This window comes from Mytilus trossulus, chromosome 4 (genome assembly GCF_036588685.1).
Source record: "Mytilus trossulus isolate FHL-02 chromosome 4, PNRI_Mtr1.1.1.hap1, whole genome shotgun sequence".
Lineage (NCBI taxonomy): Eukaryota > Metazoa > Mollusca > Bivalvia > Mytilida > Mytilidae > Mytilus > Mytilus trossulus.
In genome coordinates, this window is record NC_086376.1 from 32,704,605 (window position 1) to 32,729,510 (window position 24,906).

The window sequence follows — 24,906 nt, forward strand, 5'->3', positions numbered from 1 at the left end:
GTATAGGTTTAAATAGTTAGTTTTATGACTTCCGGTTAGCAGACGATAGACCCAGTGCAGAAATTTAGATTTATATATTGATCACTTTTACTAAGAAAGAAACATATGACAATGGGACAACAGATGTGCAAATTTAAAACCAAACGATTTTTATGTATGAATCTATTTTTAAAACCTTCTGTTATTGTAATGAAATGTTTTCAGTGAACTATACATAAATATTTTATCTTAAAATTTTGAGTAACTAACCAATATTCTTTTTGTGTGACATTAAAAATAAAGTAAGTTTTAAAGTTCTTATTATGTCAATCATTTTTTTTTTTTTAACAAAGGTCAAATGAGTTTTTACCGTTTAATATATTATAACATGTTGGCGCAGGGACTTTCTATACTTTTTCGACCCTGGTTGGCTTCACCGCCTATTAGTCAAAAATTAATATTTATTTATTATGAAATAATTAATCCAGAAATTTTAATATTGAAAAATTTCCAACTTTTGAAAATATTCGATTTTTTAGTTGACATTTAATTACATTGACCATGGACTTTTAATTGAAATAATATAGAAAATGCAGGGAAATATAATATACTATCCACACATTCTCAACTGTTCTGATTCAAAATCATCGACAATGTCTTGACAATACCCATTGTTGTGTGATGTCAGATGAGTAAAATTATCAGATGTATTTCAAATTGTGAAATAATCAGTTTTTATTTCAGTGGGAAATTGCAGTAGTTCATTGCAAGTGTAATAAACAAACTTTATTTATTATTTAGAGTTGGTATAGGAGACATACTAAGCAAGAACAATAACATAAAAGAGGGGTGAAAGATACCAGAGGTTCAGTCAAACTCATAAATTGAAAGATAAACTGACAATGCCATGGCTAAATAATAAAAAGACAAACAGACAATAATACATTGTAGTACAAAATACACAAAATATAAAACTATGGACTAAGCAACAAGAACCCCACCAAAAACTTGGGGAGATCTGAGGTGCTCTGGAAGAGTATAAAGAAGATCCTGCTCATAAGCTATATATTGAGCTTTTAACCAACATTGCAATAATAATCCAATTGAGGTATTACAATCCACTTAGGAGGCAATCCCAAACCGTTTTAGCAGATAGAAATAACTTCTTTGATATATAGGCATTCTTGTACTAGGAGTAAAGGACTTATGCCAATATTCATACCTGGGATGTCCATTTGAAATATTCTCATGGATGATATTTTTTAATTTTTTTTTGATAGTCCTTATATTTTCATTCAAGTTACTTAAAGAATATCAGAATGAGTTACAATGGTTTACCTAAGGTCAATCAGGTATACAAAACAGTCTTCATACTTGACAGCAGGCCCACTAGCTCAGGCTTTTAAAATCGCTTTTTGTGTCTGTGAAAATCTACTCTAACAGCCAACAGAATCTTACTTAAATTTTAACAAAATTTATCTTTGGTTCATTGTATTCAAAAGTTAATCCTAAAGACTGAGTAAATGAACAATTCGACTCTTATGGGATGTAATTTCTTAAGCATTGGTTATAACATCCTTATTGAATGAAATTGCATGAAGTTCAACGATAAAGTTTTAAACATATTTGGAAAGTTGTCCAGGCACTGATTCAGTTGAGGGTACACTGGTTGATATGCACTCTCTCCAAAAAAATAAAGGAAAAAATGTTATTTAGGTAAAATTACAGCCAACTTTGTGACAAAATTATTTCTATTTATTTTTTATTCTATATACATGTATGGAGAATAAAGGTTTGTATATCATTAAAGACAAACCAGTGGATCCCTAAAACTGAAAGGAGAATGGAGCATTGTTAGATCCTTGTAAACATAGCATGGAGGACACATAATCTAAATACTGAAAGGAGAATAGAGCATTGTTAAATCCTTGTAAACATAGCATGGAGGACACATGAACTAAATACTGAAAGGATAATAGAGCATTGTTAGATCCTTGTAAACATAGCATGGAGGACACATGATCTAAATACTGAAAGGAGAATAGAGCATTGTTAGATCCTTGTAAACATAGCATGGAGGACACACGATCTAAATACTGAAAGGAGAATAGAGCATTGTTAGATCCTTGTAAACATAGCATGGAGGACACATGATCTAAATATTGAAAGGAGAATAGAGCATTGTTAGATCCTTGTAAACATAGCATGGAGGACACATGATCTAAATACTGAAAGGATAATAGAGCATTGTTAGATCCTTGTAAACATAGCATGGAGGACACATGATCTAAATACTGAAAGGAGAATAGAGCATTGTTAGATCCTTGTAAACATAGCATGGAGGACACATGATCTAAATACTGAAAGGAGAATAGAGCATTGTTAGATCCTTGTAAACATAGAATGGAGGACACATGATCTAAATACTGAAAGGAGAATAGAGTATTGTTAGATCCTTGTAAACATAGCATGGACACATGATCTAAATACTGAAAGGATAATAGAGCATTGTTAGATCCTTGTAAACATAGCATGGAGGACACATGATCTAAATACTGAAAGGAGAATAGAGCATTGTTAGATCCTTGTAAACATAGCATGGAGGACACATGATCTAAATACTGAAAGGATAATAGAGCATTGTTAGATCCTTGTAAACATAGCATGGAGGACACATGATCTAAATACTGAAAGGAGAATAGAGCATTGTTAGATCCTTGTAAACATAGCATGGAGGACACATGATCTAAATACTGAAAGGATAATAGAGCATTGTAAGATCCTTGTAAACATAGCATGGAGGACACATGATCTAAATTCTGAAAGGAGAATAGAGCATTGTTAGATCCTTGTAAACATAGCATAGAGGACACATGATCTAAATTCTGAAAGGAGAATAGAGCATTGTTAGATCCTTGTATGAAGGACACATGATCTAAATTTTAATCAGAATGATGAAAGTCATATGACTAAAAGGTCTAACTTGAAAGTTAGTTCACAGAAGTAATCCAATATTGACATATTTTTTGGCCTAATTGAACTTTGATATATTTGTACAATAAATCTATTATATATTTATGTACAATCATATTTATTTCCTCTTTACCTTAGTCTTTCTCATACTTTAATCTTTCTCATTACCTTTTTCTTTCTCCTGACTCAAAAAGTAATGTACTTTTCCTTCACATAAAAAGCATGATTTTCCTTTCCTTAATTTACTGTCCAAATGAGGCTTTAAATAATTAATTCACTCTGTAATTTCAGATGATTTGTACATGATTAACAAACCCTATGGAAGGAAGAAAGTTGAAAGATCACATTATACAGCTATATCAGTCAATAAAACAGGTAATATTGCCTTGTCTGAATTTAAAATACTTTTCCTCAGAAGAGATTGCTTTAGGAACTATTTTCTTGTTTTGTTGTTAAATGTTTTAGTGTAATGATTCTCAGTGGAAGATCAGTATGGTAGTTTATAATTGGATGGATGTATTTTATTTGTGTAAGCTTATCTACACAGAGGTAATGGTAAAATTTATATTTTAAAGAGAAATTTCCAACAAACATTTTCTTTTAGAAGGATCACTGATAGACAAAGTCAAAATTTTATAATACTAGTATGTAAATTTTATTTTTAACCCGGTGACCTATAATTGTTTATGTTTGTGTCATTTTGGTCTTTTGTGGATAGTTGTCTCATTGGCAATCATACCACATCTTCTTTTTTTATATATACTAGCTGAAGAATCATATACTAGTATATGTTTATGCCCCATCTGCAATAGTAGAGGGGCATTATGTTTTCTGGTCTGTGCGTCCGTTCATTCTTTTGTCCTTCTGTCTGTCTTTCACTCTGTTCGTTCTGCTGTGGTTAGTCAAATTAGTGTTTTGACCCCAATTTCATGGTTCACTGAACATAGAAAATGATACTAGTGCAAATTTCAGGTTAAAGTTTTTGGTCAAGGTAGTTTTTGATGAAGTGGAAGTTCAATCAACTTGAAACTTAGTATACATGTTCCCTGTGATATGATCTTTCTAATTTAAATGCCAAATAAGAGTTTTTACCCCAATTCTACAGTCCACTAAACACAGAAAATGATAGTGTGAGTGGGGCATCCTTGTACTATGGACACATTCTTGTTTTTATGATAAAAAAATCAAACTCTGCATTTTCTTTTTATTCCTGACAGGTACTTTCAGATGATGAACGCCAGTTTTTATATAAATCCTTAAAGGAATATAAAGGCTGTCATGACACAGATAGATTAGCATTACAGTTGTGTAGACTGTGTACTTCATCAGAGAATGTAGAGATAGTCAGATTTGTGTGGACAGAAATCATCCATGGTCAGTCAGCAGAATTTGACCAGATTTTGAAGGAATATCCAGTTGAGCAATTTCAGAATCAACAGATTATATTGAAAGCTGACAATTTAAGAAGAAAAAAACCTTTAAAATCTCATACAGGTACAGTATTATTTGTGACCAAAAAAAACAACAAAATTAATTGGGTTTTTTGGTGGATTTTTTTATCAGCTGTTACCTAATTACTTCTAAAATCGAACAATTTTAGGCTCACATTCATCGTTAATTATTTGATGATATATTCCTATAATTGATTAGAATTTAATGAAATTTTTAATGTATTGATTTTCTGTATCATCTGTTGCCTGTTCATATTTAATGACATCATGTAACATGTTGGATTACAACAATTTCATAGTATACATAGTATCTACAGTATAAATGTATAAACTTGTAAATAAAAATAATCGATTTTAAGAAGAAAAGGTTTTTAATTTTTAGCTCACCTGGCCCAAAGCTTTTCTCATCACTTGGTGCCATCATCCGTCTTTGTCGTCCATCATTAGCTTTTACAAAAATCTTCTCCTCTGAAACTACTGGGCCAAATTAAACCAAACTTGGCCACAATCATCATTGGGGTATCTAGTTTTAAAAATGTGTCCAGTGACCCAGCCAACTATCCAAGATGGCTGCCATGGCTAAAAATAGAACATAGGGGTAAAATGCAGTTTTTGGCTTATAACTCAAAAACCAAAGCATTTAGAGCAATCTGACATGGGTAAATTTGTTTATCAGGTCAAGATCTATCTGCCCTGAAATTTTGAGATGTTTCAGACAACCCATTGTTTGGTTGCTGCCCCTGATTTGGTAATTTTAAGGAAATTTTGCTGTTTTTGGTTATTATCTTGAATATTATAATAGATAGAGATAAACTGTAAACGGCAATAATGTTCAGCAGAGTAAGATTTACAAATAAGTCAACATAACCAAAATGGTCAGTTGACCCCTTTAGGAGTTATTGCCCTTTATAGTCAATTTTTAACCATTTTTCGTAAATCTTTGTAATGTATTACAAAAATCTTCTCCTCTGAAACTACTGGTCCAAATTAAACCAAACTTGGCCACAATCATCATTGGGGTATCTAGTTTAAAAAATGTGTACGGTGACCCGGCCAATTATCCAAGATGGCCGCCAAGGCTAAAAATAGAACATAGGGGGGAAAATGCAGTTTTTGGCTTATAACTCAAAAACCAAAGCATTTACAGCAAATTTGACTGGGTAAGATTGTTGATCAGGTCAAGAACTATTTTTCAGATCAATCAGACAACCCATTGTTGGGTTGCTGCCCCTGATTTGGTAATTTTAAGGAAATTTTGCTGTTTTTGGTTATTATCTTGAATATTATAATAGATAGAGATAAACTGTAAACAGCAATAATGTTCAGCAAAGTAAGATTTACAAATAAGTCAACATGACCAAAATGGTCAATTGACCCCCTAAGGTGTTATTGTCCTTTATAGTCAACTTTTAACAATTTTCATAAAATTTGTAAATTTTTACTAACATTATCCACTAAAACTAAGTTCATTATAGATAGAGATAATTGTTAGCAGCAAGAATGTACAGTAAAGTAAGATGTTCAAACACATTACCATCACCAAAACACAAAGTTGTCATGAATCCATCTGCGTCCTTTGTTTATATTTACATAGACCAAGGTGAGCGACACATGCTCTTTAGAGCCTCTAGTTAAATGACACAATACTTCATATAAATTCTATTACATGTACTATAAAAATGTAATTTTAAATTAGTTCTGAGTGAGAGGGTGAAAACATTTCAAAATTGGACTTAAATTTATGTAAATATTTTTAAATTAGGCCAAAAATGAGACTAAAACATAAATGTACTTTTACCCACCCCTTCATCTCTGATCAGGATTCAGTCAAGCTCTGGTTGTTAGTTGATTTCTCATAAACCTATGATGTTGTATAAATTTTACCTTAATGTCCAATTCTTTAACATATTACAATGTCACCCTAGCCTAAAGTTCATGTTTGGGATGACTTTGAACAAAGTTGGTGTTTAGGCTCCTTCCTCAGGAATCTTTCATATGTCAACAAGAGACATTTAAAATTGAGAATGGAAATGGGGAATGTGTTAAAGAGACAACAACCCGACCATGGAAAAAACAACAGCAGAAGGTCACCAACAGGTCTTCAATGTAACGAGAAATTCCCGCACCCAGAGGCGTCCTTCAGCTGGCCCCATAACAAATATATATACTAGTTCAGTGTTTTTTTTCTTAATCATGTGCACATTCAGAACTGAAGAAAGGGTTTTTCATGCAAAGATATCAAAGACTATCACCAAATTTCAGAATGAGCTGGAATATTGAATATTGAAATTTGAAGAGTGAAATTGAAAAACATATATATAATTTTAATGCAATTTTAATATAAAAACATTATTTCATGTTTACGGTATCATAGATATAGGAAGATGTGGTGTGAGTGCCAATGAGACAACTCTCCATCCAAATAACAATTTAAAAATTCAACCATTATAGGTTAAAATACGGCCTTCAACACGGAGCCTTGGCTCACACCGAACAACAAGCTATAAAGGGCCCCAAAATAGCAACTTTTAAAACCACATCTTTTGTTGTTACTTAAATACTAATATCTTAATTCAAATGATGCTAATATGAGTAATATCTCCCTTCATCTTCACTAATCTAGAAGTCATCTGTGTTTTGTAGGAAGACTATTTGATGAGGATGGTCCAACAGGTAATCTGCATCTAATAAAGATTCATAAGTCAGAGGACAATAACATTGGTTTCTGTATCAGAGGTGGACTAGAACATGGACTTGGGGTCTATGTTAGTGGAGTTGATAAAGGTTCAGCTGCAGGTAAGTATTAGATTTGATTGGGTCCAGTATTAAAAGGGGTTTACTTCAACATGGGGTTGTTAGAAGACATTACAAGGAATATTCAGTAGCAGATAAGAGTGATATATTTGAGCATGTTCATTGGAAAGAGATGACTTCAGTTTGGACTTGATATCTGTTTTTCTGATAAGAAAAGGTTCACTAGTAGGTAAAGGAAAATACTTATGAGTGGATTCTGTTTCAGAAAGAGACAACTTCAGCTTGGACTTAATATAAATATCAGTCAATCAGAAAAGGTTCAGTTACAGGAAATGGAAATATATTTTATTGGCTTCTTGAATATCAGACTGAAATTACTTCAGCTAAGATTTGAATCTCTTGATATCAATGTTCAAGTTGTTAAGAGAGGTTATGAGTCAAAGTCTTTGAAATTTGTATTTCCTGTTTTGCACTAAGCAATTTGGAATGAGTTGATTTAGAGTCCAACTAATGTGCATGAGTACTAAGGGACACATCTTCTTTTGGACTGTTAGAATGATAAAGAAATATTTGGTGTTTTATCTAAAAAAAAAAAGGTCACTTCTGAAAAAGCATGTGTTAATTGCTGCTGAAATATACACATCCCTCATGAATTCAATCAACGATGCAGTGTACCAAATTAGGTTAATTCGTAGGACTTGGGTATTTTTTCTTATACCTTGAATCAAGTTTTCACAACTTCCTGATTCTGAAGATAAATAATGTTTAGCACTAAGTGGGTTTGATTAAACGAAATACACTACATTTTTACAATTTAACATTATAGAGGAGAGTACTCTACAGATTGGAGATAAGATTTTAGAAGCCAATAACATATCCCTTCAAAGACTACCATCTAGTTCTGCTGTAAAGGTTCTTACAGGGAGTAACCAGTTGAAATTGTTAGTAGAAAGAACAGGCATGATACCAGAATGGAGATTGTCAAGGGAAAGAACTATTTGGTAATTATTTGTGAATACCGTCTTTGGGTGTGTATAATACACACTTTTTTACCCCCAAAAGGCAGTTGGTAGAGGGGGTGCATATTATAGTAAATTTATACACAAATTAAGACAGTTTTCTTAGTTTGTTTGAGTTGTTATTGAGTAACCGTATTCAAGTAAGAAAATGTTTTAACAACCATAAAAAGATTTTGGGTGTATGGTTGAGTTTTTATGGTAAAATGAACAAGTTGTTGAAAACCATGGAGTAAACATTTATATAAATATTAAACTTACTTCTTACAATGTAAAAACATATCAAGTACACATTAGGTATGACTGTCAGATGAAGAAAGTAACAACTGGAGAATATGAAGAATATGGTGCAGCAAACTATTTCCGTGGTATAGATGTGGATATACCAGAACGATGTGTCACTTCTTCAAATGTTACAGACGAAGAAGATCTGGGATTAAACATTAGAGGAGGGAACGAATACAGACTTGGTATTTATGTATCAATGTAAGTCATTACTGTAGCAAAATTAAGAAATGAATGGGTTTTTAAAACCAAGATCTTTGGAAATTTGCATGAAGTTACAAACCTATTTTAAATGGTATTTAAAGATTTTTTCCTATACTTCCGCTTTAGATTTCCATACATGTAAATGTTAAGTAATTCTACAACTGTTAATTATTTGAGAAATATTCTGTGAATCTGTCCATTTGAATTTTTTATTCATTTTTCAACATTTTTTCCACAAATTGAAATTCATTTAAAATATAAATACAGTAGAAAAAATATCCTTTGATTTTATCCAGTAGTCTCTGGAGGACATCTTTATGATAACGACTTGACAAGCAGTATATTGATGTTTGAATACTATTTGTTCATGGTATTCTTCTTTTTCAGTGTTGAAGAAGGGAGTAAAGCAGATAAGACTGGCATACAGATAGGTGATCAAATCATAAATGTGAATGGAATACCATTTGATAATATATCTCATGCCCATGCTGTGGAAACATTGAACAGTGACACACATCTAATCATAACTCTAAGGGTAGGTGTTAACTACAGATCACTGTTAACAGAATATGACTGTTAAAACATTTAATCATAACTTTGAGGGTAGGTGTTAACTTCAGATCACTGGTAAGAGTTAATAAAATCAACGGTACCAATTTTGTTGCACCAGATGCGCATTTCGACAATACATGTCTCTTCAGTGATGCTCGTGGCCAAAATATTTGAAATCCAAAGCATATATAAAAGATGAAGAGCTATAATCCAAAAGGTCCAAAAAGTATAGCCAAATTCGTGAAAGGAATCAGAGCTTTGCATGAGGGAGATACATTCCTTAATTTATAATAATTTCTAATATTTTGTAACGGCAAATTTTAATAACACAAAATAATCCGTATTTTCATGCCAGTACCGAAGTACTGGCTACTGGGCTGGTGATACCCTCGGGGACTAATAGTCCACCAGCAGAGGCATCGACCCAGTGGTAGTAATAAAATCAACGGTACCAATTTTGTTGCACCAGATGCGCATTTCGACAATACATGTCTCTTCAGTGATGCTCGTGGCCAAAATATTTGAAATCCAAAGCATATATAAAAGATGAAGAGCTATAATCCAAAAGGTCCAAAAAGTATAGCCAAATTCGTGAAAGGAATCAGAGCTTTGCATGAGGGAGATACATTCCTTAATTTATAATAATTTCTAATATTTTGTAACGGCAAATTTTAATAACACAAAATAATCCGTATTTTCATGCCAGTACCGAAGTACTGGCTACTGGGCTGGTGATACCCTTTAACATATTTAAATCTGATTTATCAGTGTTAACATATTTACATCTGATTTAACAGTGTTAACCTATTAACATATAATTCCATAATGTTAATCAATAACAGTTTAAAGAGAGGGGGGATGAGTTTGATGGAAATTTCAGTCTCATTTTGATGGAGGTTACAGTTCAAATTTCTTTAGTATGTGTTATGCCAATGGAAATATAAATATTAACAAAATCTGGATGGACATTAAAAGCCAGTGCTAACAGTTTATGGATGTTATTGCCATTTAAAATATAAACTATGTGAAAGTTTACATGCTCTCACCTTGGCAATTCTTGATGGATTTTATGGAAATAGATTTGAAAGATTTGAATAGCAGTACCTCATTCAATTCAAAAATAAATGATGGTTGCAATCAATTTAATGGAAAAATTGACTATTGGAAATTTAGAAAATTTACTGGAGTTATGTCCCATTAATTAAGGTTTTAAGCTTAATTCACAAATATTTAATTTTGTTCAACTTGCCCGTGCATTGTCAGTCTCTGTTATATCATGTTACAGTCTGCAAAAATCTTTATTTGTATCATTTATGAAAGGAAAAGGTTTTTCCCAACCGTATATTTGTTTTTCAAATTTCAAGTTATGTTCTCAATAAATTTTGGACCTTGTGAATTTTTTGGTGTCGTTTACCTGGTGAGCTGTAGAACTTATTAATATTTGCTTGCTCATCTTTTATAGCTCACCTGGCCCGAAAAACCAAGTGAGCTTTTCTCATCACTTTGCATCCGGCGTCCATCCATGGCTAAAAACTATAACTCAAAAACCAAACCATTAAAGGAAATCTGACACAGGGTTATTTTGTTTATCAGGTCAAGATCTATCTGCCCTGAAAGTTTCAGATGAATCAGACAACCCATTGTTGGGTTGCTGCCCCTAAATTGGTAATTTGAAGGAAATTTTGCTGTTTTTTGTTATTATCTTGAATATAGTTTTAGATAGAGATAAACTGAAAACAGCTATAATGTTCAGCAAAGTAAGATTTACAAATAAGTCAGCATGACTGAAATGGTCAGTAGACCCCTTTAGGAGTTATTGCCCTTTATAGTCAATTTTTAATCATTTTTCTTATATCTTAGAAATCTTTCTAAAAAATCTTCTCCTCTAAAACTACTGGTCCAAATTAAACCAAACTTGGCCACAATCATCATTGGAGTATCTAGTGACCCAGCAAACCAACCAAGATGGCGACCATGGCTAAAATTAGAACAAAGGGGTAAAATGCAGTTTGTGGCTTATAACTTAAAAAACAAAGCATTTAGAGCAAATCTGACATGGGGGCTAAATTGTTTATCAGGTCAAAATCTATCTGCCCTGAAATTTTCAGATGGATCAGACAACCAGTTGTTGGGTAGCTGTCCCTGAATTGGTAATTTTTAGGAAATTATGCCTTTTTTTGTTATAATTTTGATTATTGTTAAAGATAGAGATAAACTGTAAACAGCAATAGCGTACAACAAAGTAAGACCTAAAAATAAGTCAACATGACCAAATGATTGTAAGCAGCAAGAATGTTCAGTAAAGTAAGATGTACAAACACATCAACATCATCAAAACACAATTTTGTGATGAATCCATCTGCGTCCTTTGTTTGATATTCACATAGACCAAGATGAGCGACACAGGGTTTTTAGAGCTTCTAGTTTTGGTTTCAATGAGTAAAAAGTGTTTCATTGGCTAATGACTTTTTAACCACTGTTTTATCTATAATTATACCCCGCTTTAAAAAAGGGGGATATACTGTTTAACCTCTGTCTGTCCTTCTGTCAGTCCGTCAGTCAGTCCGTCCGTCCCATGAATATTTTTCGTCGCATTTTTCTCAGGAACCACAATTCAAGGAAAATTGAAATTTGGTTTCAGGGTTTATCTAAGTCAGCTATACTGTGAGATGTGTTTTCAGATTGATCACTTGACAACTTCCTGTTTACCGAAAACTTGTATGATTTTACACATGATAGCCAAGTTGAAAATTTTAGCCACATTTTTCTCAGGAACTACAATACAAGGAATTCTGAAATTTGAATTCAGGATTTATATAAGTCAGCTATATCGTGTGATGCGTTTTCCGATTCATTACTTGACAACTTCCTGTTTACCGAACACTTGCATATTTTTACACTATTGATATTATCCACTTGCGGCGGGGGTATCATCAGTGAGCAGTAGCTCGCAGTTTCACTTATTTTGTTTTGTTTTAGGATGTTGGAAGATTTCCTGTTTACAAAGAGATTTATGCAGAGTACACTTGGACTGGAACGACAGCTCCTGAGGGGACTGGAAGTAAATTTAAGAAATAACAGTACTGTAGTTGAAGAGTTGCCACCGTCAATTGTAGATTTGACGGTTGCAAATGCAGTTTTACTAAAGATGGTGTCAACTCTTCAATTACAGTACTGTTATTTCGATTCTAATGCATTACAAAAAGAAATAATACGATTAAACTTGATGAAATGTCTTAATTTGACAAATAAAAAAAATCGGCAAAACTTTATAGATGATTTTGGCGCAAAGATGTCATGGGTAAACGTGACATCATACAAATGAAACTTACAAACTGGAGGTTATTACGTTACCTGTACAATTCAAATTCTGATAAAATTACATTTAAACGGCGAATTTGAAGTAGATATTGTTTTATTAACCGGATTTTTGGGACAAAAATGTCGGTTATTAAATTGGGGATGTAAGGCTGGCGGGCGTCAATCTAATGTTGTCCGTGCATTAACTCATGAACCGTTCATCCAAAGCTTTTAAAATTAATTATGACGATTTCGACTTTTACCATTCAGGAGTTATGGTTCTTGAAAGATTGAAAAATGGTGTTTCCAGTCTGGTCCGTGCATTTTCTCATGAACCATTCAACCAAAGCTTTTGAAATTTTTATATGTTGTTACTGACAACTAAATGAAGGTCAAGTTCAATAATGACGATTTTGACTTTTACCGTTCAGGAGTTATGGTTCTTGAAAGATGGAAAAAAGGAGTTTCCAGTCGTGTCCGTGCATTTACGCATGAACTGTTCTACCAAATCTTCCCAAATTTTAATATGTTGTTACTGATGACAAAATGAAGGCCAAGTTTAATTATGACGATTTCGACTTTTACCATTCAGGAGTTATGGTTCTTGAAAGATTGAAAAATGGTGTTTCCAGTCTGGTCCGTGCATTTTCTCATGAACCATTCAACCAAAGCTTTTGAAATTTTTATATGTTGTTACTGATGATAAAATAGAGGTCAAGTTCAATAATGATGATTTTGACTTTTACCGTTCAGGAGTTATGGTTCTTGTAAGATTGAAAAATGGTGTTTCCAGTCGTGTCCCTGCATTTTCTCATGAACCAGTCAACCAAAGCTTTTGAAATTTTTATATGTTGTTACTGATGATAAAATAGAGGTCAAGTTCAATAATGATGATTTTGACTTTTACCGTTCAGGAGTTATGGTTCTTGAAAGATTGAAAAATGGTGTTTCCAGTCGTGTCCCTGCATTTTCTCATGAACCATTCAACCAAAGCTTTTGAAATTTTTATATGTTGTTACTAATGATAAAATAGAGGTCAAGTTCAATAATGATGATTTTGACTTTTACCGTTCAGGAGTTATGGTTCTTGAAAGATGGTAAAATGGCATTTCCATTCAAGTTGGTGCATTTACTCATGAACAATTCAATCTTAACTCATTGGCCCCTAAGAGATTTCTGGAAAATCAGGCATTTTCGAAAATTTGCAATAATATGCAAATTATATGCAAATTAGCAGACTCTTGATGCTGTAACTGCTGCTCATCTATTAAACTATGTATTGAAATTTGGGGGCGGATGGCATGGGTGGGGGGTGGGATGGGAGGTGGAAGATTTTCTTGTGGGTTTGAACCCATCCCCACTGAAAAACGGTCATTTTCTGTCTATTTTCTGATTTTTAAACGACCTTGAGAGGTGAACATTAACCAGACTGTGTTTCTGTGTCATTCAAGTATTACCCTATAGTTACAGCAGTCCATGCATGCTAACTGGGAGTATATGGGACTTAAGTGTCTTGCTGGCGAATTATTATCGTCAAGTCAGGTCTGCCTAAATGTCTGTTTTTACGGATTTTTGACAAAACGGTGACCTAGATTTTACAGACTAGATTCCTATTGGCCATATTATACCTCTTTGTGTTCCTATACCACCTATGCATGCATTTACGATAATAGTGTATGCCTGCAATGACTACCAGTTAAGTAGTGGCCATCAACAGATGCCCACCCCCACCTGATTTTGGCTACTTTTCACGTTTTTCCGATTTTGAACTCTTAAACGGCTTTCAAAGTGCCATATTTTCATGAACAGACGTCTGACATGAGGTAATGGACCATGAACTGCTTGGTTGAAGTCCCTGCTATCATGACAGTTCAAGTTGGGCAATTCAAAAAAGGTATGGAGGGTCATACGTGCCATCAAAGAATGGTTGTCACCATGACGCCTATATGCGTCATTAGGGGTTAATGGGTTAAGCTTTTCAATTTTAATATGTTGATACTGATGACAAAGTTGAGGTCAAATTTGATATTGATGATTTTTACTTTCACCGTTCACCAGTTATGGTTCTTGTGATATTTGCAGGACACAAATAAATGTTAATAAATCAGGTTTGTTGTCGTTGTGACAGCCTCTTGTTTTTGATTATATAGCAGTATTCGAACATTTGTTGATTCAATCAATTCAAAATGGCGGGTCCCTCTTAGTTACGCCTGGTCAACTGTGGATTTTGCTGCAACTTTTAGCCAATGAAAAATTTGTTACATAAAAATTGCATTAGAATATATATATATACCTTTCTTTCACTTATGTTATTAGATTGATACAAAACTATGGTCATATGATATGATTGCTAATGAGACTATGAGCTAAAGAACGATGATGGTAACAGCTATAGATTATTGTATGGCCTTCAACAGGAATAAAACGCAAGTTGTATAGTAAGCTATAAAAGGCATGTTCAATTGTCCATTAAACAACATCAGATGGAACCCATGAGTTAACCATAAATATTTAGGCATGTTATGGTAGTAAATTTTGTTAGCTGTTCTCATTTATATCATTAAATAAATATAAGAAGATGTGGTATGATTGCCAAAGAGACAATACTCCATCCAAGTCACAACTTGCAAAAGTTAACCATAATAAGTCAAAGTGTGGCTTTCAGCACAGAGCCCTGGCTCACTATGATTCATTACAGTCAAACTGCAAAATCAATATAGTTCTCAGGAACTAAGAACTATGGATAATTAAAAATAACTGTAATTGAATTAAAAAAAAGCTTGTCTTCAAATAAAATTTATTATTGAAAGGTATGGAAACAAATAGAAATGCATGACTGGTTGAGCTGTTCTTTCCTGTTTTGAAATTCTATGAATCTATATTCCTTCCTACCATCATAAAGAAAAAGCTGTTAAAACACTCTGATACCAAAAAATAATCTGCAATATTTTACCCCAATACATTTTGAATGCTGGAATAGCACATCTGTCTGCAACATTGAATTCTTATCACTTCACATGATTTTCTGGAAATAAAACATTTGAAACTACAAAGTTTATTATGGTATTTGTATTTGATAGGTATTTATGGAGGTGAAAAACTAATTGAAAGAAAACTTCCAGACACCTGGATAGAACCTGATGGACATAAGAAAAGAAAGAGTTTACATCTTAGAGTACCAGTAGAAGTGATATCTGCTCATGATCAGTATGATGGAACAGATCCATTACTTCCACAAATGTACCTTCCAGAAGGTCAGGAAATATCACATGGCTATCAGCATGGTTCCTCCTCAAACTCTGAGTCACAGTCCCTAATCAGGAGTGATAGTATAGATATGAAACCAGTAGACACATGGATCAGAGGAAGTGGCCATACTAATCCCACATTCCAACCAGATGATATGGGAGACAACTCTAGTGCTAGTTCTGGTACTTATGGTGAATATACTGTAACCATGCAGGACATCATAGCAAAGAATGATGACAGAAAATTAAATATTTATGAAAGTATGCACCACAAAAGTGAAGATAATGTTGATGGTGGATCTGTGAAAGACAGCGGCAGGAAGTCAGTCGAGAGGTATATTTTTGACGATGATTTAGGAAGTCTAACCGGAACAGGATCTAAACAGGGTAGTGTAAGGCTTGATGTTAATGGTGATGATATCAGATCAGAGACAATTTCACGCCATTCTCTGGATATTGACGATGATGATTCACAGAACTATTTATCTAGTCCTTCTTTTTCATCCTTTACTCAAAATTTTAAACATAACAAAATGATATCCCTTACTGATTGGAAACAGTCTGTAGAAAGTTTAGTTCCACACATGGATGCCCATTCAACAGAACTTAGAGAATGTCATTCAGATGATATCGATGAGAAAAGTGATCAGAGCTCCAGTGATGATAATGAAAAAGAAGAAAACTTCGCAATTTCAATAGTCCCTGGTACAGCGTTTAAAACAAATGTTAAAGAATCACGTTATAGAAAGAAAGATGACAGTAGACCTAAAAGTTCTAAGTTTAATTCTAATACGAATAAGACAAAATATAGTGCCACAGAATCTTCACAGCAAGGACAAGGGCAGATAACCATGTATGGTATCACCTCAGAATCAACAGATGACCCAACCAACCAAACAACTAACAATCTGAATGATGAAACGGCTAATAACTTTAGTTCACTTCAATATAAAGACTTTCAAAATGACAATGACTTAAGCCAAGGTGTAAATAACATAAATATTATTGGTTTATCAACAAATAAGCATCAGAGAAGTCATGGTAATTCCCCTGATGGAAATGTAGACCAGAGGGAACTGTATGAAACATGGAGTCAGGATGATATGAATAGTCAGACAGCACTAGTTCTACATGACTTTGATCGACAAATACAGAATCTTGAAGATAGGAAAAAAGATTTAGGCATGTTTGAAATGTCTAATCTGACAACTGAAGAAAAAGATTTATCAGGACCATCAAAGAAGGAAAGGAGGGGTATAAATAAAATAATGATTCAAGATTTGTTTTTTTTAAGATTATATGGTCTCTGGCAAAGAAACTCCGAGGAAAAATTTACTAACCACTGAAGTTGTGCATGTCGAAAAGATTTTTTTGATTTTCTAACATTTTTCTTTTTATAAATCTTTTACATGCATAATTATAAGCCATTTGTAAAAGTCTTATAAAATCTTATTTATATTTTAATAGATTTTGAGAACTTTAACTGGTCATGATGAAGCTATGAAAAATCTAGAGAAAACATTTTCCTCCGACATTTTCCTGCCAAAATTCCAATGGCTAATATCTCGAAAATAAGAACATTAACCCCTATATATTTTTTGCTTTTTTGATACCTCAATTAATCCCCTATCAATATATTCTTGTTTTATGGAAAGTTATTTATTTTGAAACTGAGCAGCAAACATCCTTAAGGTACATTTAAATAAAAACTATGATGAGATTAATAGTTGTGGAGGAAATCTGTTACAATTATCCATATATAGAGAAAAAGCATAACCTCAAACATTTCTTGTTATGCAGTAAATGCAAAACTTTTTTTTTAATATTTAGGGTCATTGTTCAAGACAGCAAGAAGGAAGTCAAAGGACATGGCAGCTAAAATAAGTTCTTGGAAGATCATTAAAAATAAAATTAGAAGTGGTTTATTCAAAAAGACAGCTCAAGGTAAGTTTTTAAATACTTCATATTTTTTTGTATATCTTTAGAGCTAATCCAGGAAAAATGTATGAAGGGGTTTGGAATTCAGTTTTCCAAGATGTATTGCTTATTTAAAAAAAGATTATTAAAGTGTATACTTGAAAACTGTGTTGAACCCATCACACATGCAGTTTCATCTTAAGTGCAACCCTTACCATCACATTTTTATCCTGAAACAGCAATTAAATAAGAAGACTAACTTCTACAATAAATTGTCATCTTGAGAAAAGAAAACGCTGTATTCTGTCTTGGAGATTTTGTGTTTTACTTACTGTCTGCAACACAACATTTGCCACATTCAACTGCATAAAAATAAGAATGATACATTATGAGAGATGTTGCAGTATGATGTATATATTTCACCTGATGGAAACTAATATATATTTAAAAATATTTAAAAAAAAAATGCACTGTTCCAAGGTATAAAATGACATTTTAAGAACTTCAGCTGTAATTTTACAGAAATAACAATTTCAGTAATTATAAAACTTTTGAAGGTGACCCTGAGAAAAAGGCTGACTTTGTATGGAGTAAGTATAATCCTAATACATATGATGAGGATGGAATGGGACAACTAGAGAAATCAGCCAGAGATCTCTTTGATCCTGATGAAGTTATTGCCATCATCAGATATATTAAAAATGTAAGATTTTTTGTATGCTTCTCTTTTTACATTGATATTTTGACAAGTCATTCAGTAATTCATGCTAATTCATGCTAACTTTACAGCACAGGGAGGTAACTTCCAATTATTGGGTATACAGGGATGTGCCAAAAATATGGGTCATAATTTTGCGAGATTTTATATAAGAATGACCCTCCTTTTTAATGACATCCTATATTAAAATGCATTTACGTTTGAAAACTGTATATTGATTTGGGGTATAATCTACATATCAAATAAATATGCTATTGAGAATCTTACATTATTAATGGTCAATTATTAATTTCACCTTTCAAATAAGTTCCCAAATGAACCCCGGAAATTTGTCTCCTGATTTGATCTTCAATAACGTTTTAACGTCCTATTTTAAATATTGTATATAAGTATAGGTCATTCTTTCTTAAATATTTATATAACTATAGGTACTAAATTTCAGTGAATGCTATATTAAAATGGGTACGTTTTTGAGGCAAAAATGGCACACTCCTACCAAAAATATATCGAAGTTACCCCCCGTGCTATACAGATACAACTATTAACTGGATTTCCGAAGAAAAAAAAAGGTTATTGATTTAGGAATGTGTGGCATCCATCAAGGAAGGGCATCTGGAAAAATGGTGTTTCCAGCTGTGTCCATGCTTTAACTCTGACATTAACTGTCAACCAAAGCTTTTGAAATTTTGATATGATGTTACTGATTATTGTTACTTTTACTGTTTAGGAGTTATGGTACTTGTGGCAGTGGGAAATGCCAGGACACAAATAGATATTAAAAAAATTGGGTATGCTGTCACTCTAAAAGCCTCTTGTATGAATATTAACATTGTTGCATAGGGCGTACAAAATAAATCGTTTAGTTTTCTACTGGTATTTTCATACCAAGGTCAAACAACTGTTTGTGCAAACTTTATGTTTAGCATTGGATTTTTAAACTACTGTTAATTCACAATTTTTTTAGTGTACTTGTTATTGTGATAATTGAACAATCGTCAAGAAATAGGATAAATTGGATGTTTGAAAATAAAAGTGTTAAAAAATGTTCAATGATTTAGGCTTGTGTCATATTTGTCTGTTTTGTTACAGTACCATGAAGACCATGATGTTGACAGCTTGGTGGAATATTTACTGGTGCAGATAGACGTACCAGAGAAAATTCTCTTACTTAAGGATGTCAGGTAGTACAAAATTAAATAAACATAATTTAAAACAAAAAGTTGTAATTAAATAACTATTTGTTTCAAAGAATACGAGACTTTTCACTAATAGATTTCAGGCTGAAATTCAGGTCAAGTTATTGTGACTATTGTCATATAAGAACGTATTCCAGGTATATGTTTATTTGATCATTGGACAGGGATGTACATGGTTAAACAAAAATGATTAGGTACATCATTGTCTTACTATATATTAAAATTTAATTTGCGACTAAAACTACAAAAGTTTCAAATTTGACATCAAATGTTGTGGTACTTAATGTGATGGCAGTACATGTATTTATTTTCAAAAATTATTTGTATCTGAGATGACCAAAAAGTTTTTAAGAATATCTTTTATACTTGGATTTGATATTGATGTAGCATCAATCTATTTATGTTAAACATGGCATCTATTTTTGATTTACCAGGCAAGTTATCTACAAGTTTGACATGTTCCATTTTGATGAGATTGTAAAACAGATAGAAATAGAGAACTATGAGAAGCTCTCATCCAATGTACATCAAAAGCTGAACCGTGAGAAGAGAGGAAAGCCTAAGAAACACATACTTCATCCTGAAACTGGTAAATAATAAAATTCGTTGAAAGGAAGGGCATTTTTTATTATCAAACTTAAGCACAATTAGGGTATTTAAAAAATGCAGGAAATTATCTCCCTTGGTGATGATACTTACATTCTATTTGAAATTTAGGTTGGCAACTTCGATATATAACATGTAATCTTATATCTCATCCATAGAATTTGGACATTCATTTTACTTTTTATTTCATTATTGATATTTTATTACTTTAATTTCCAAATTTCCACAATTTTGAGATGAAAGTGCTCTATCTAGTTAAGATTTCAACAGTCAGTGCCCATAATTTGTTCCCACAAATACCTTTATATGAAATCTTCCCTTATATAAACACGATATATAAACAATAGTTGTTTAGGTTATACCTTGAAGTTTTGTATATTTGATATTGGCTATTCTTTGTACAATTTCAGATGAGTTTGGCCACTTTTACATTAAGCCAACAAAACAGACTGAGTCAAGAGAACAGGAGATACAGAGGCAAGTTATAGACATAATGAAAGAGGAGTATGATCATCAGCCACATGTAACACTTACATTCAACTCGGATGATTTATCCTTGGCACGGTTTGTACTAAACCAGCACAATTTTTCTCACTTTTGGTTGAGGTTGACTACACCATTATTTAAACATCATGCACCCTGTTACCTCTCCTAACACAGCTGTCTTCATATCTCTTTTCTTTACTCATTTTATATTTATTCTGTAACATTTGTTTTGCATTGAGCCAGACCATTAAAAACTGAAACCCAATTTCTGTAAATTAAGAAAAAATATTTAACAGTCTTAGCTTTTAAAACAAGTTTTTAGCTCACTGGGCCCGAAGCTTTTCTCATCACTTGGCAACCGTCGTCCGGCGCCTGTCGTCCGGCGTCCGGCGTTAACTTTTACAAAAATCTTCTCCTCTGAAACTACTGGGCCAAATTTAACCAAACTTGACCACAATCATCATTGATGTATCTAGTTTAAAATTTGTGTTTTTTGACCCGGCCAACCAACCAAGATGGCCACCATGGCTAAAATTAGAACATAGGGGTAAAATGCAGTTTTTGGCTTATAACTCAAAAACCAAAGCATTTAGAGCAAATCTGACATGGGGTAAAATTGTTTATCTGGTCAGGATCTATCTGCCCTGAAATTTTAAGATGAATCAGACAACCCATTGTTGGGTTGCTGCCCCTAAATTGGTAATTTTAAGGAAATTTTACTGTTTTTGGTTATTATCTTGAATATTATTATAGATGGAGATAAACTGTAAACAGCAATAATGTTCAGCAAAGTAAGATTTACAAATAAGTCAACATGACCAAAATGGTCAGTTGACCCCTTCAGGAGTTATTGCCCTTTATAGTAAATTTTTAACCATTTTTCGTAAATCTCCATAATCTTTTACAAAAATCTTCTCCTCTGAAACTACAGGGCCAAATTAATCCAAACTTGGCCACAATTATCATTGATGTATCTAGTTTAAAAATTGTGTTTTTTGACCCAGCAAACCAACGAAGATGGCCGCCACAGCTAAAAAGATAACATAGGGGTAAAATGCAGTTTTTGGCTTATAACTAAAAAACCAAAGCATTTAGAGCAAATCTGACAGGGTGTAAAATTGTTTATCAGGTGAAGATCTATCTGCCCTTAAATTTTTAGATGAATTGAACAAACTGTTTTTGGGTTGCTGCCCCTGAATTTGTAATTTTAAGGAAATTTTGCTGTTTTTGGTTATTATATTGAATATTATTATAGATATAGGTAAACTGTAAACAACAATAATGTTCAGCAAAGTAAGATTTACAAATAAGTCAACATGACCAAATGGTCAGTTGACCCCTATAGGAGTAATTGACCTTTGACCTTTGTAGTCAATTTTCAATCTGCTCCCTTTGTTTAATATTCACATTGACCAAGGTGAACGACACAGGCTCTTTAGAGCCTCTAGTTTAATGAGGTGCTGGCCAAGTGTTGTTACTTTGTAGCCAAATTTTAGTATCTTTATTTTTATATGATTTCAAAAACCCAGGTAGAATCAGGTGAGCGATACAGGCTCTTGAGAGCCTCTAGTTTTATTTGATACCAATTTTCATGGTGAATTACAAATTTAAATGTTCAATAAATTACAAATTTTCCATATACTAGTATGCAGACTTTCGCAAAATCACAGTATTAGATATCCATGAAAGTAAGTTTTCCTCAATCAACCAAAATTTGTACCCACAAAAAAAATTTGATTCACAGTATTTTAATAAAATGATTATACTATTAAAAATGAGAATTTCTTGGAAATTTAACATTCACAATATTTTCTCTATTTCTGTTATGTCTCTGTTACAGTAATCATGAAGATGATAAGTATATGGAGATGTATGGTAGAGATATTATTGTATCTCATATCTCCAAACAGAAAGAAATGCTAGGTAAGTGACTTATGATTAAGATTTACCTTGTCTGTCATCCCATCCTTATGTGCATCTATCATTACCTTGAGTAACATATAACTCAGCTCCTGTACTTTGGAATGATTTGATATTTGGTTGGGAACTTTATAAAGATGAGTGTATGCAATTTTCTGATCTTACTGGGATGAATTCTTGTTTGATGATAATTGATTATTTTTTTTAAATAAACCACTGAGCATAGAAATTTTCCTTGCATATCTTTTTTGCTTCTGTATTAAGAAAAATATTATATAAATCAATATAAGTTCATATTTACCAGGCTTTCACATCTTTTTTGGTCATACCTCAAAGTTTTATCCTGGACCCATTGAGGATGGCTTTCTTCTGTTCAGCTTCTGTATTTCAAGGAAACACTTTGTATTTTGTCAATGAACTTGATAATTTAATGATGTACTGTGTTAGAAATTTTGAATTCTCGATATATTCACAGCATGGAATTTTTTGTCTAGTTCACCTATATTTTTTTACTTTAATATTTTTAGTTTTCGTTGATATTTTGACAGGTTTATGCATTTCCGGAGGTGTTGAATGTAAGAGACAACCTCAGATTAAAGTCGAGGAAGTTTTAGAGGATGGGGCAGCAGCTGATGAACCTAGGATTCAGGTATCCATATAAACTGTCATTAAATCCTGTGGCGAATATAACTGGAAATTCAAAAAAACGTGAACAACCAACCTCAATGAATGATTAGTTTTGAGAAGAAATTTACAGTTTCAATTGAATAAACTCCTCCTCAATGTACAACAGCTTTGAATATTGGACAATTAACTTTGAAAAATTTTGAAACCCTTGTAAAGATAACTAACTACCGTAGTTCTGGGGAACTGTTTGAATATTGTATTTCAGGCTTTTAAATTGAAAAAAATTTCATCTATACTCGATCAGAAAGTGCTGTTGTCCATGTAAGATTGTTTTCAGTCAATGTAGACTACAACTGAATGTTGCTGTTTATATTTTTCAGCTAGGTGTTTTCACTAAATGATTTCTATATTTTCAGCCCGGTATGATTGTCCTTGCCATTGATGATACAGATCTAAGAGAAGCTACTCATACAGATGCTATACTGACACTGAAGAAATCATTTAAAGACAAAAACAAATCTACAATGACTATTATTCTAACAGATTCTGTTGTATGCTAAAAATCTCATTAAACTTTTGTCATAAAAAATGTTTTTATTTCTATGTTTATGAATCATCATGATCTTTTATCAATTTCACCATTCATTTGTAATATTATATATCTCCTAGGATCCACCATTACAACATATTTATTGTCAGCATCATATATTTTATTTCATACGGACACCAAATTTTTCATTTTAAGTATAAGCATTCAAAACCCCTTCAGGTCTTTGAAGCTGTTTCCCAGAAGAACCATTTCTGATTTCATGTTCATCGATCTATAAAAGTCCCAATGCTGGAATAAAATGGTATGGCAAGACACTAGTCTACTTAGTATTTCTAAACACCTTTTAATATTTTGTGTTTTTAGTTTAAACATATTTATTTATAGTGGATTGGGAAACAAGTTTTGCAACTTATATTAATCCCTTTCCACTTTATGTTGTGTGTATATAATCAATCTTGATCAAAGCTATCCAGAAAATTATTGGAGTACAGAAAAGCCCTGAGAAAGACCATACCAAGTAACAACTCGATCTCTATGATGCCTTGTTTTATTGTCTTAATTTTAGCCAACCAAATATATTGTTGTTTACACATCAGATTTTTGCTTTGCATCACTGTGCAGAGCTATTAGTTTCAGTTAACATACATGTAATCTTGAAATAATAACTTACAGATTCTGATTGGTTGCTTTATGATGCGTCTGAGACACGCTGCTGATTAATTGATAACACAAAGTTACATCTACATCTACATCATATGACAATCCATCAGCACATTGATGACTATACGTTGGCGCATCACAAACAGACACTTAATAAAATGTAATAACTAATGTGAGCGATAATTCCAAAATAATTTTGTGCAAAAACAAAACAAAAATTAACGCATTTACACTATTTACAAACAGGTTGGATATCTAAATATACTGACTCTGGATCAGTATTTAAAACTGATTCAGGGAGTTAACACGGATGACGTTTTAGGGAAGTGAGTTCCACAGTACAACTGTGAATGGAAAAAAGCTGTACTTGAAGTAATCTGTTCTTGTGCTAAATGTTTGGTATTGTTATGAATTAGTGAATCTGGTGTTTTTGACTGGCTGTGGTAAAAGGTAAAAGTTTGGGT

General features: G+C 32.7%; 1 protein-coding gene across 3 annotated transcripts; it reads left to right on the top strand.

The window, feature by feature from the left end:
- The first annotated feature begins 33 nt into the window (after window positions 1-33).
- On the top strand, window positions 34-23,815 carry LOC134715137 (uncharacterized). Of its 3 annotated transcripts, none has more exons than XM_063577081.1 (17): window positions 34-154; window positions 3,244-3,327; window positions 4,170-4,446; window positions 7,047-7,199; window positions 7,984-8,158; window positions 8,471-8,659; window positions 9,050-9,197; window positions 12,194-12,275; window positions 15,595-17,016; window positions 17,593-17,706; window positions 18,237-18,382; window positions 19,487-19,578; window positions 20,028-20,182; window positions 20,610-20,763; window positions 22,526-22,608; window positions 23,154-23,254; window positions 23,649-23,815. In XM_063577081.1, exons 2-17 carry the CDS (start codon window positions 3,271-3,273, stop codon window positions 23,790-23,792), a joined length of 3,492 nt encoding a protein of 1,163 aa, XP_063433151.1. In that variant the 5' UTR covers window positions 34-154; window positions 3,244-3,270; the 3' UTR covers window positions 23,793-23,815. The 3 variants fall into 3 exon arrangements, with proteins under 3 accessions (XP_063433151.1, XP_063433153.1, XP_063433152.1); XM_063577083.1 differs by having other exon boundaries at window positions 20,610-20,676; XM_063577082.1 differs by lacking the exon at window positions 34-154 and adding an exon at window positions 209-281.
- Window positions 23,816-24,906: the final 1,091 nt, after the last annotated feature.

Bases quoted from the DNA above. Each gene is read 5' to 3' on its own strand.
- LOC134715137 (XM_063577081.1), top strand. From the start codon at position 3,271: ATGGAAGGAAGAAAGTTGAAAGATCACATTATACAGCTATATCAGTCA. The intron at 9,198-12,193 runs GTAGGTGTTAAC...GTTTTGTTTTAG, and splicing joins ATCTAATCATAACTCTAAGG to GATGTTGGAAGATTTCCTGT. The intron at 20,764-22,525 runs GTTTGTACTAAA...TCTCTGTTACAG, and splicing joins GATGATTTATCCTTGGCACG to TAATCATGAAGATGATAAGT.